This window comes from Delphinus delphis, chromosome 20 (assembly GCF_949987515.2).
Source record: "Delphinus delphis chromosome 20, mDelDel1.2, whole genome shotgun sequence".
Lineage (NCBI taxonomy): Eukaryota > Metazoa > Chordata > Mammalia > Artiodactyla > Delphinidae > Delphinus > Delphinus delphis.
Window position 1 is genome coordinate 26,220,637 of NC_082702.1, and position 11,222 is coordinate 26,231,858.

The 11,222-nt window shown below is 52.6% G+C and overlaps 1 protein-coding gene across 1 annotated transcript; it reads right to left on the reverse strand.

Annotated features, from left to right (window-relative positions):
• Positions 1–1,693: 1,693 nt before the first annotated feature.
• Positions 1,694–9,202, reverse strand: SNX20 (sorting nexin 20). The gene is made up of 4 exons (XM_059999145.1): positions 9,165–9,202; positions 6,442–6,580; positions 4,829–4,980; positions 1,694–3,563 (listed from the first exon to the last, which is right to left on the reverse strand). The coding sequence occupies exons 2-4, from the start codon at positions 6,569–6,571 to the stop codon at positions 2,895–2,897; spliced, it is 951 nt and encodes a 316-aa protein (XP_059855128.1). The 5' UTR covers positions 6,572–6,580; positions 9,165–9,202; the 3' UTR covers positions 1,694–2,894.
• Positions 9,203–11,222: the final 2,020 nt, after the last annotated feature.

Sequence of the window (11,222 nt, forward strand, 5' to 3'; positions counted from 1 at the left end):
TGGGGTCTCACAAGGATGACAAATCCCGTCCAAAGGGAGACCTTTGGCTCTGTGTCACAGCCAGCAGGAGCCAGAGGCTGCTGGAGCAGACCTTCCTGTGAACTGGCCCCCCTCAGGCTCCGGGGCCAAGTGCCCAGAGCAGGTTCCCGGGTGTGGGTGTGGCTGGCATGGTGCTCCCAGCAAGAGCTGCTCGGGCCCTGGGCTGAAGCATGTGTACCAGCGAGGGCCTGGGCTGGGAGGAGGTGGGGCAGGGAGGAACCCAGATGGCAGACTGCCCAGGCTCTGTGGATGGTTTTCCTCAAGGCCACTGTCAAGTCAATTCAACATGGGGCTTCTCAAATTTTAACCTGCGTACAGAGGAATCACCTTCGTGGGGCAGGAAGGAGAAGGTGGGTGAGGGAATCTCGTTAACATGCAGATTCTGGTTCAGAAGGTCTAGGGTGGAGCCTGAGATTCTGCCTGTCTCATAAGCTCCAGGTGACACAGATGCTTCTGGTCCGGGGCTCCACCCTGAGCATTGAGGGCAAGTGCCTCTCACCTTTCCTGTGGGCTCAACTTTTGAGAAGTCAGGAGAAAAGGGTCCAATCCCAGCTACCACCACTCCAGAGTTCCCTGGAAAGAAAGACTTAGCAATACTGTCGGGTGGGAGAGGGTCCAGGCAAACAGGGAAGTGCGGTACCCTGGTGGGGTCACAGTGGGCCACAAGGAAAGCTTCCTGGAGGAGGGGTTGAGGAATTCAAGGACTTGTTCCAGGAACTCAAGAAATGAGCGGGTCTCAGACTTCTGCGGCAAAGGGAGATGTCAGGAGGAGAGGCCGTTGGACACCCGGAGTGGATGAAGACACACTGTGCGTGGCCTGAAGAAACACCAGTGGACCTACAGGCCAAGGCCATCAAAAGAACTGGGAGGGCAGCATCTAGCATCACCAGGAGGAGACAACGTGGGAGGCCTGAAGCTATGCATTGTGGGTGGGCCCTTTTCAGAAGCCAGAGTAAGTCCTTTTCCTTACTCTGTGGTACCCAGCCCTTCTTTAAGGGTACTGATGGGAAACTCCCCCATATGATTTCTTAGTTCCCTTTTACCTTGCGTAAGGTTTTTTCCTCTGTCTCGACACCACACACAAGTACACTATATATATGTGATTTTCAGATGCACAGTCACCCTCCACCCCCTGCGCTTTAGCACCTCTGAAGTCAATGGCATCTTCCTCTCTATTGGCCTGGATCTATGTTCACTTCCTTCAGAATTTGCATCTGTGGTGCAAGGTACCTGAAACACCTGCATCTGAAACCTCTTTACCATGACTTCTCAGCTTGAGGATTTGGGACCACACTGTGTGTGTTTAGACCCCAAACCTGGGTGAGTACCAGTTTGCAGTTCCAGTTCTAGAGTCCGCACTCTCCACTCAGTGTCAAATTTGATTCATGCCTTTCCTCACTGTCCCTTTCTACAAGGCAGGTTTATTCTACGTGGACCATTACATTGGGAGCTAACTCTTTTTTGTCTCCCAGCTTTTTGCTGGAAACGCCTACTAAACTCCCCATGTTGGGCATTTTTTTTCTTTCTTAGTGAATATTTGGTGCGTCTAACAGTTGACAGCAGCATTTTGTATTTGATGAAATGACTTGTAAAATCAATATGATCTTCTTTACTATTACAAAAGAATTGCAGCTCTTTTTATTTTTCCGTTTAACACTTTAATTATCCACCTGCCCAGATTTCCAAGAAATCCAATCTCTCCCACTTAAAGTGTCCTTCTCCTGGAGTAAATTGAGATACTTGAAAACTTTCTTTTTCTGAAGGTGTCAGTCTGTGTCTAACCTCCAGGAAGGAGCCTGGTTGGGCCACTCTAGGTGTTGCCACATGGTGTTGCTGTTGAATATGTTCGGTGTAGTTCAGTGAATGCTTGCCCACTGCTCTTTGCTGAGCTAGATCTTGGTTCAGGCCAGTGTGGCGCCCCAGGTTACGGTTCCCAAGTTACAGCCTCACCCTGATAATAACCTCAGCCACATGGTTTAGATCTTCAGGGACTACTAGCCTGATAGGCATATGGGGTCCAAACCAGCCTGTACCATCAACTCCTGCCCTGCGCTGAACCCAGGTCACTGGCCCAGAATCCACTTCACCTGGGGGGCCTGACAGCAGACTTCGGTTAAGGGCATCCCAATCCATTGTCCTTCAGATGGGGAGGCGTCGAGCATTCAATCTCTTCTACCCAGAGGTCCCACCTCCTGTCAGGGCTATGTCTACGTAATCCAGAAAGTCCATTCAAGGGACAGTTGCCTTACAAATGGAAACCAACCCCAGGCAATGATTGCTGGTTCTAGCCCAGGATCCTCTCGCCCTTCAAAGGATGACGTATGGCTCATCCTGGGGACAAAGCTGGCTTTGAGGAGCAGTAGGTGACCTTTTGTCTTGCTGAGTTGGGCCTACCAGGGAAGAGCTAGAATACTTAGGATGATAGGTGGGAATACTTACCAGCAAGGTTGAGGGGGAGGAACAAAGAGGAAAGCCTCAGGGCAGCTAAAGAGAGATGTCTCTGAGGAAATGGATCAAGCTTTGTCTGTGATGTGCAGTTTAAACCTCTCCTCCAGCTACCTACAGAAACCCCAGTAAGGTTGATATGACTCTCCAGTGTTTTGGCGGCTGGGTTTGTGGTTTTGAGACGAAGTGGGCTTGGCATGAAGGGGACACAGGACACAAGTAGAGGCTTCCAAGGCTGCCCGGAAGCATCTCCGCTTAACATAGATGGGGAAACGGAGGACCAGAGGAGGGGCTTGTTCAAAGTCATCCCACAAGCTAGAGCCCAAAGTGGCTCTTTCTGCTCAGAATCAACCCCCAAAAGCCCACGAGCCATGGTGATCCCCAGTTCTCCAGCTTCCCCGGGGAGTGGCTCAGTACAGATACTCTTGGACGGTGAGTTCCTTCAGGGTGAAGCCCCGGGGGGCGGGCTTCCGGAGCTGGTTCTCCTCCAGTCTCTTCTGCAGGGACACAAAGTCCTTGCCCAGCTCGTAGGCCAGGCGGGCCATGGCGTCCAGCAGCGGGGCGTAGTAACGGTGGCCCTCCCGGGCCTGCAGGCACTGCAGAGCCCTCTCCCCGGCGGCGAAGGCCTCGGCGGGGCACTCCAGGTCGCGGTGGCACACCAGCATGGCGCACAGGGACGGCACCATCATCACGGGGCAGTGGGACGTCAGCTTCTCCTGTAGCGGCACCGTGCGCACCAGGATGTTTAGGGCCTTGGTGTACTGCCCCGCGCGCAGGCAGCCGAAGGCCTCCTTCAGCTCGGGCCGCGTGAGGAAGTCGATGAACTCGCGCGAGCGACGCACGCAGCGGATGGCGTAGAGCAGACCTAGGTACTCTTTGAGGGCCAGCTTGCGCTCGGAGATCATCTCCGGGGTGAAGTTCCCCATCAGGTGCTTTTTGGGGAAGACGACATCTTCGATCTCTTCCCGGAAGGTCTTTAGGAGTTTCTTCTGGAGCATCTCGAAGTCTGAATAACGCCGTTCCAGGGTGGCTTTGTCGCTGTCAAAACTCCCCGTCTGGATGACGACGATTTGGTACATCTGCGGTGCAAAGAGAGAGGGCCTTTGACTACACTGTCACGGAGGGTTTGAACTGACAGAGAGAGCCCGGGAAATAAAATAACGATGACCTTAAAGCATACCCTGGAAATGGGGGCTGGTTTTCTGCAATTCTGTTTTAAATTGCCATTAGCCTTTGCTGAGCTGTAACAGCGAATCGTGACAAGAGTCAACCGGAGAATAACAAACACAGCGACGTGGAGGCATCCTGGGGTAGAAAGGCCATACAGGAACCTGCCGTGCGGGGGACCTGGGGCGTTCTTGGTTTTAGTGGTCAAAACTGGGCCTCAGGTTCCTGAACTGGGAGGCTTGAATTAATAAGATCTGTGTTTTCCAGGTGTGGAACTCCTGGGAGATGGTTTTAGGTGATATACTGGCAGTGATGTTATAAGTAAGAAAACTATTCTCTTCTCTTCTCTTTCAAGAGAATGCTGATTAAGGGCGCAGACTGCCTGGGTTATAATTCCAGCCCACCACGGTCTAGCTGTGTGGTTTTAGGTAGGTACTTTAACCTCTCTGAGCCTCCGTTTTCTCATCCAGAGAATGAGGATAGTAGCCTGCCTCACTGGGTGAGGATTAAATGAATCAATGCACTGAAACCATGACGTGCAGTCAGCACTCAGGGTCAGCTATTATTATTACTCCACTCCCATTTGGGGAATGGTGGGGGGCAAAGAAAGGCTGTGTGGCTCTTCCATAGTCATTAACCTCTCCCCCAACATAGGCTGAAATTCCATTCCAAAGAAAAACAGCCCCAAGCCCAGCTTTCCGCCTGCCATGGTAACCAGCTAGAATTTAATAACAGCCCTGAGCTTTCCTTGTATTTACTTTTATAATGACCTTTTCTTATGCCGTGTGATACTGGTTTTCCATTGAAGGTATTTCCCTTTGAAATAAATCCATTCAGTGTTTTTAAACAGTGATCCACTTGAAAGAAAAACTGAGGTACATAATAAAAATGATATGAGGATATCAAAAACAATGAAGAAGGGACACAGATGATAATACCGGGTAACATGGGATTAAACTGGGCAGTTTGCTTCTTAGGCTTAGGCACCTTGACTCTCCAGCCGTCACGGTGCTGAGCGTGAAATCTCACTTTTGGACCGTTTTTTTGCCAGAAGACTTCTGTGAGTTAAAGTGTGTCAATCCATTTCCTGGTCAGGGAGACTGAGGTGCAACCAGCCTTGCCCAGGGCCGGGAAGGGGGCCGTGAAGGCGCGCCATCACTTTTTGATCTCTGCTTACCACAAATTTGGAGACTGTCCCCTCCTCGATGCGGGCGGAAGCGATCTCGAAGAGCAGTTTGACGTGCTTCCAGCAGCGTTTCTGGGTCCGCCAGTACTCCTGCAGCTCCCGCGTGGTCATGCTGGAGTTGGAGCTTTGGCTGTCGTGGGCATCTGGAAGGACCACACTCTTAAGGACTAGCACAGGTCAGTGTGCTTTGGGGGCAAGGACTTGGGGAGACGGCTGGGTCTGTCTGGGATGAGCCGTGGGAATCTGGAAACGCTGTGATTATCCCTCTCCTCCTTTCCACCCTGGATAGACCCAGTCGGGCATCAGTCAGACCCCTACACCCAACCTGGCTGAATCCATCTCGCCATGGGCAACCTGGAAGAGCCCAGCGTCCCCAAGAGGCTTCTTGGTGGTGAAATGCAGTGTGTTTGTGGTACGTCGTCCACTTCTGCCTGTTGCGAAACCCCATGCTCCGGAAGAGCAGGGATGTGGCTGGTGGGTTTCCACCCTCCCTACTGTCGGCTGAGCGCACACCAGCGGATGGTGGGGGGAGCTCTGAGGATGCTGGGCTCCAGGTCCAGCTCGGTCGGCCCTTCCTCTCTCCTCTCATGTCCCACACTCCCTGCTTTTTCTTGCACATACCACTTCTTCTGCCTCAAATGCCATCCTCTTTCCCTGCCTCAAAAAGTGTTTCTTAAACCTCACTTGAGCCCTAGGCCATTCTGAGAATCTTGGGAAAGCTTAGAATCCTTCCTCTCCCCAAATGCACAAACCACTGTACATTTTATTTCAAGGGACATGTGTCCCAGGAGCCCTTCTCCAATGTGTCCTTCAAGACCCAACCCATATATCATTTCAACTGCCCTTTGGTGTTAGAATGAGAGCCTCCCACCTTGTCCCTGTGCCTTTTCCATGGCATCTTACATTGTTTTCTACAGATCCGTTTCCTTACTAAACTTGAAGGCCAGCACGGTGTTTGACTGCTCCTGCTTCCCCAGTGCCTGCACAGGGCCAGGAGCAGAGCAGGCGGTCAGCCAGCACATCTTGAAGGGTTGCATGCACATGGCAGATGTTTGCTCCAGGAGCTGGTGCTATAGCAGACACTGTCAGTGCCCGGCCATGCCCCCTCACTGGCATTGACTGTTGTGGAACATCCCACTGGCTTCTTTCGGAAGCACCTGGGACTCTCCCCGTGAGGGCTTTCTTGGGCCATTGCAGCACGTTGTGGAGCGTACCTCTGCCAATGGAGGATGGGACCAGGGGATAGCAGGCTGGCCTCCTCGCCGCCGGGATGGGACAGCTCTAAGGTGTGATCCATACGGTCTCCCAGACAACCCCCATTGGGACAGAGCCCGAGTTGCCCACAGTGGTAATCTTTTCATCGACATCCCGTACTGGTTTCCTGCCCTTCCTTTCCTCGGTTGCCCACTCCCCTGCCATACCTCCTGGCCTTGTCTCCTGGATAAACCACTTGCACCGAATCCCTGTCTCAGTGTCCACTTTGGGATAACACAAGTTAAGTGAGCTGCCCTGTTTCTCACGGCATCCACTGAAGTATGCACATTTGTATTTCAAATGTCTTCAAACCTCTATCCCCCCGACCAAGCCCCAAGCCTCAAGCCCACCTAAGTGCTCTTCAGGTCCTGGACGTGGGAGGTCTGGGCCAGGGGCTGATGCTTTCGGCTTGGTCCCTGCCATGCACTGGGCTACGGGTGTTGTCCATCCAGGGCTCCTGGCGTGCCTGGGACTTGCCATGCTCCAAGGCTGCCAGGAAAACAAGAGAGAACAGTGAGTGCCCACTTGTGTTGGGGCTCCTGGTGGGTCCTGGTGGGTTCCACAGTCCCCACTGCTGAACCCTCCACTGCCCACCTAGCCATCCGCCCGACTGTCAGATGTGAAACCTGGGCCTGGCTCTTTGCTGGACTGATCGCTCCCAGGCTGAGCATGACCTTCTCTTAGAGTTAGCATCCTTATATTATCGAGTTGCTCTGAATTTTAAATGAGGTGACTTTAAGCAAAGGTAGTAGCTTAATGATGACTTGAGAGAGAGCTGCTGGCTTGTCCAGAAAAACCAATATTTCATTTCATATTACACGTGTAAACAAAATCTCAGTGTCCAAAGCAAGGAGGCTGGAATGTATCCTTCCCTTTTCTCTCCCTTCATCTTGAAGCAAACATTTACTAACAACTTGTTATACCCACTTCACATACACGCAGGCTCTTCACAGCCACTATCTGATTTGACACCCACGATAATCTATCGGGACTCCAATAACAGATAAGGCAACCGAGGTTTAGCCCGAATCACGTGGCTCGTGAGCGTGACCAGCCAGCCGAGCCAATGCCTGTGGTGTGCACGCTACACATCCTGCACTCAACACCCACCCCCTCACTTCATCTGAAGCTGTGCGTGGTAGGAGGCTTTTGTCTCCATTTTATGGTAAAAGAACTGAGACTCTGAGCTGCCCAGGATCGAGAGCTGGTAAATGGTGGGCAGGGCACCAACGCAGGCTGGTCTGACTTCAGAATCGTCTCCCTGGTACTCAGGGGAGGGTGGGCAGCGGGAGTCCTGGGGTTCATTTTATGCATAACTCTGTCTGTGACCCAGGTAAGTGAACAAGATGAGCCGGTGCCTGGAAGTTATTTAACTTCTCGGAGCCTCAGTTTCCTGCAAAAGGGGCACAATAACCTTCACGAAGCTGGTGTGAGTGTTAAGTCAGGCACCAGATCAGGGCTGCGCACACACCAGATACCGTATTAGTCCCTTTTATTAGTACCTGACCCGTGATAGATGCTCTAGGAAATATTTGAGAAATAAATGGCTGAATGAAGATGTGAGTTGGAATACAAGTTAAAATGTCTGAGACAAATTAGAAAAAGGGCCAATTAAAACATCAGCTCAGGGGCTTCCCTGTTGGCGCAGTGGTTGGGAGTCCGCCTGCCAGTGTAGGGGACGCGGGTTCGTGCCCTGGTCCGGGAGGATCCCACATGCCGCGGAGCGGCTGCGCCCGTGAGCCATGGCCGCTGAGCCTGCGCGTCCGGAGCCTGTGCTCCGCAACGGGAGAGGCCACAGCAGTGAGAGGCCCGCGTACCGAAAAAAAAAAACCAAAACAAAACATCAGCTCAGATGGAGTGAGTAGCTGGGGCACCATTTAGGCACAGAAATTCAAAATAAGAAGGGTGCAAGTGACCTGACCTCCTTCTTAACGTGCTCTTGCTGTGTCAGGTGAAAGGAACCCTGGGGGCATCCTCCAGGGGGCTCTGTGCTGGTGTCCAGTGGGGGGCTCTCAGGGACCCTCTGTCCAGCCTCATCCTATATAGATAGGAAACTGAGGCACAGAGCAGGGCATGGCTGGACCAGGGCTGCACACGCTTGAGTACCCTATAGCTTTCTCCCCTTGAGGAGTCGGGTCTTCCGTCCTGACCAACTGTGGGTCCGTAGGCAAGTTATTTAATATCTCCAGTCCTCGGTTTCCCCACCTGAGAGGTGTGGCCACCAACCCTGTCCTAGATGATGGATGGCTAGGAACAGGTTCCCTATATTCTGGTAGGTGCCCAGGCAAGACAGCAAGTGGTCCACACACTCTTATCCAACGGACTTTGGGTAGCCAGGACTCTTGGGGGCTCAGTAATTCCTGTGGGCACTCCTATGTACCTGCTTCAGTTAGCTCATCTGTAAAATGGGTGATGGCGAGTAGAATTGGCCTCAGTGGTCCCAGCCCTTCCAGCTCTGCTGTCTTGATCAGGCAGCTGGTGCCAGGTCAGAAGCAGGGCACTGTTTGCCCAGAGACCCCATGAGACCCCAGGAGTGATGGCCTTGGCTGGGTATCCCAGGAAAGACCTGGCAAAGCTGAGCATGAACGCAGAGCTTAGAATAAATATCAAGTTCAGCAGCCAAAGCCAGCTCCCTTAGGTTTTCTTTCATGGGATCGGCTGAAACTGGAAAGCGGCGGAGAGAAAGTGGTCACTGGTGCATCTATGGAGTCTCTAGTCCTCAGTTTCCCCATCTGTGAAATGGGGAAAGCAATCCTGTGACTCCAAGAGCTCCTTGGGGACAGCTGTACATGGTGTTCTGTGAGCCCTTCCCTCCCATCTCTACACCCCACAGAGCAAAGATTTCTAGGCTTTACGACAAAATATGACAAGTGTTGGTACTCCTGGCTCGAGGGCCTGTCCTTGGCCCAGCGGACAGCAGCGCCCAGCCCCTCCACCATCCAGCTCCGGGAGCAGTCACCCTTGCTCCTTCCTTCCCAGGTGCCCTGAGCATCACTTCTCCCTCTAAGGGATGCCTGCCATGTCCAGGCTTCTTCTGATGGGCACACAGGGCCCCCTTCGGAGCCCATGCTACCTCTCTGAGGGGGCAGGAGGGGACATTCCATCAGGGGTGAAACTCCAGCAGAGTAAAGCACCCTGGTCCAACCTAGGAGACAGAAGATCCTAGACACTGGATGGGGACACTCCCAAATGTAGGCATATATCAGAACTTCCTCAGGGGCGGGGGTGGAGGTGGAGGTGCCGAGGGGCAGACTTCCTGCTCCCAACATCAGAGAGTCCCATCTAGCAGGTCCTGCGGTGAGCCCTGGATTCTGCATTTTGCACCAGTCCCGAGGGCTGTGCTGATACAGGCTTTCCCTGGTACCACTTTTTGAGAAACACAGGTTTGGTAGATTATTCCCCAGGCTCAAGAGAGGTTGGAGAAGCATCTGGTACTTCAAAAGGCATTGATGAGATGGAGGGTCGAGGAGCTGCTCCCTGCTCTGCCCCAATGCGCTGAGGGGAGTCCTGCATATCTGTCACCAACCCTTCTCCCTACCACCCTGCCCCCAAGAGGTACCGAGGGACGGTTACAGGAGGCAGGGCCTCAGGCCACAGGTGGGCAGAGGCCCACTGAGCTTGGGGTCAGACACTGACCTGAGGTCTCTGGTCCTGTGCGTGTCCAGGGGTCCAGGAGGGATGTCACATGGCCCCCTTCAGCTCTCTGTTCCAAGCTCTGGGCGAGCAGGCCAGTGGCTGCCACTTTGCTAAGTTCCCTGTATGAAAACAGGAAATAAGCTGTGTGACCCGCTCCTGGTTGCCCCAGCCCATTGGCTGATGAAAGATGCTAGTGAACTCAGCTAACAGTCTGAGGCCGCCCTGCTGGGCAGGACCTAGCATGGCAGGGCGGGCCTGGATCTCAGTTCCCACATCAGCCTGTCTGACCCTCAGGGTCCTTGACAATCTCTGGCATTTCGGACCTTAGTTCCCAAAGCTCTTCAATGTGCATTATCCTACCCTACTGAGCTAGGCATGATGGGGGCCATCCTGCTCTAAGGACAGATGGGGAAACTGAGGCTTGGAGCAGAGAGCTGGTGGGATGCAGAGCCAGGGCCGGATTGGGGGCGGGTAGACTCAGAGTGCCTTTCTCTGGCGGAAGCTGCATCCCACATGCCAGAAAGTACCAGGGAAGCCAAACCTCTGGGCAGTTACGTGATTTGTAGCCAACCGTACTGTGGCCTGGAGTGCAGGAGGCTGGAACAAGACAAAAAATTAAACCTCTCCTGCTCCCCCCGCCCCCAAGAAGTCTACCATGTATCTCTCCCCAGCTATGATTCCTCCCCTCCCCAGTCCTGATTTTGATGGGGAACAATTCCTTGCTTTTCTTTCTTTTTTTTTTTTTTTTTTTTTTGCGGTACGCGGGCCTCTCACTGTTGTGGCCTCTCCCGTTGCGGAGCACAGGCTCCGGACGCGCAGGCTCAGCGGCCACGGCTCACGGGCCCAACCGCTCCGCGGCATGTGGGATCCTCCCAGACCGGGGCACAAACCCGAGTTCCCTGCATCGGCAGGCGGACTCTCAACCACTGCGTCACCAGGGAAGCCCCCTTGCTTTTCTTTGTAATTTATCACCTACTAACAGACCCCAAAACAATCGTTTCATTTGATTCATTTTTGAGTTTTATATTAATTGAGCCACACATACTCTTCGTATGCTTTGGTGCTTTGCTTCTTTCATTCCGCATTTATGTGAATAAGATTCATCAGTCTTTGTGTGTCGCTAAAGCTTTTTCCTTTTTACTGCTGTATTGCTACGTTACTTGAATATATCAGTACTTACCTTTTTTTTTTGTCTATTGGTGCACCTTTGGGTTGTTGCTAGTTTGGGCCATCATGATCAGTGCTGCTGGGAATATTCTTACACATTCATCCAATGCACATATTTATCTGGAGCGAAATGACTGGGTCTCAGAGTATGAATAGCTTCAGCTGTACTCAATCATGCCAGACACTTTTCCTGAGTGGTTGCGTCATTTTGCAATCCCACCAGCAGTGTATGAAGCCTCTAGAAGTTCTGCATCCTCACCTACACTTGATATGGTCAATATTTTTTGTTTCAGCCATTCCAGTGGGTGTGTAGTGGTATCTCGTCATG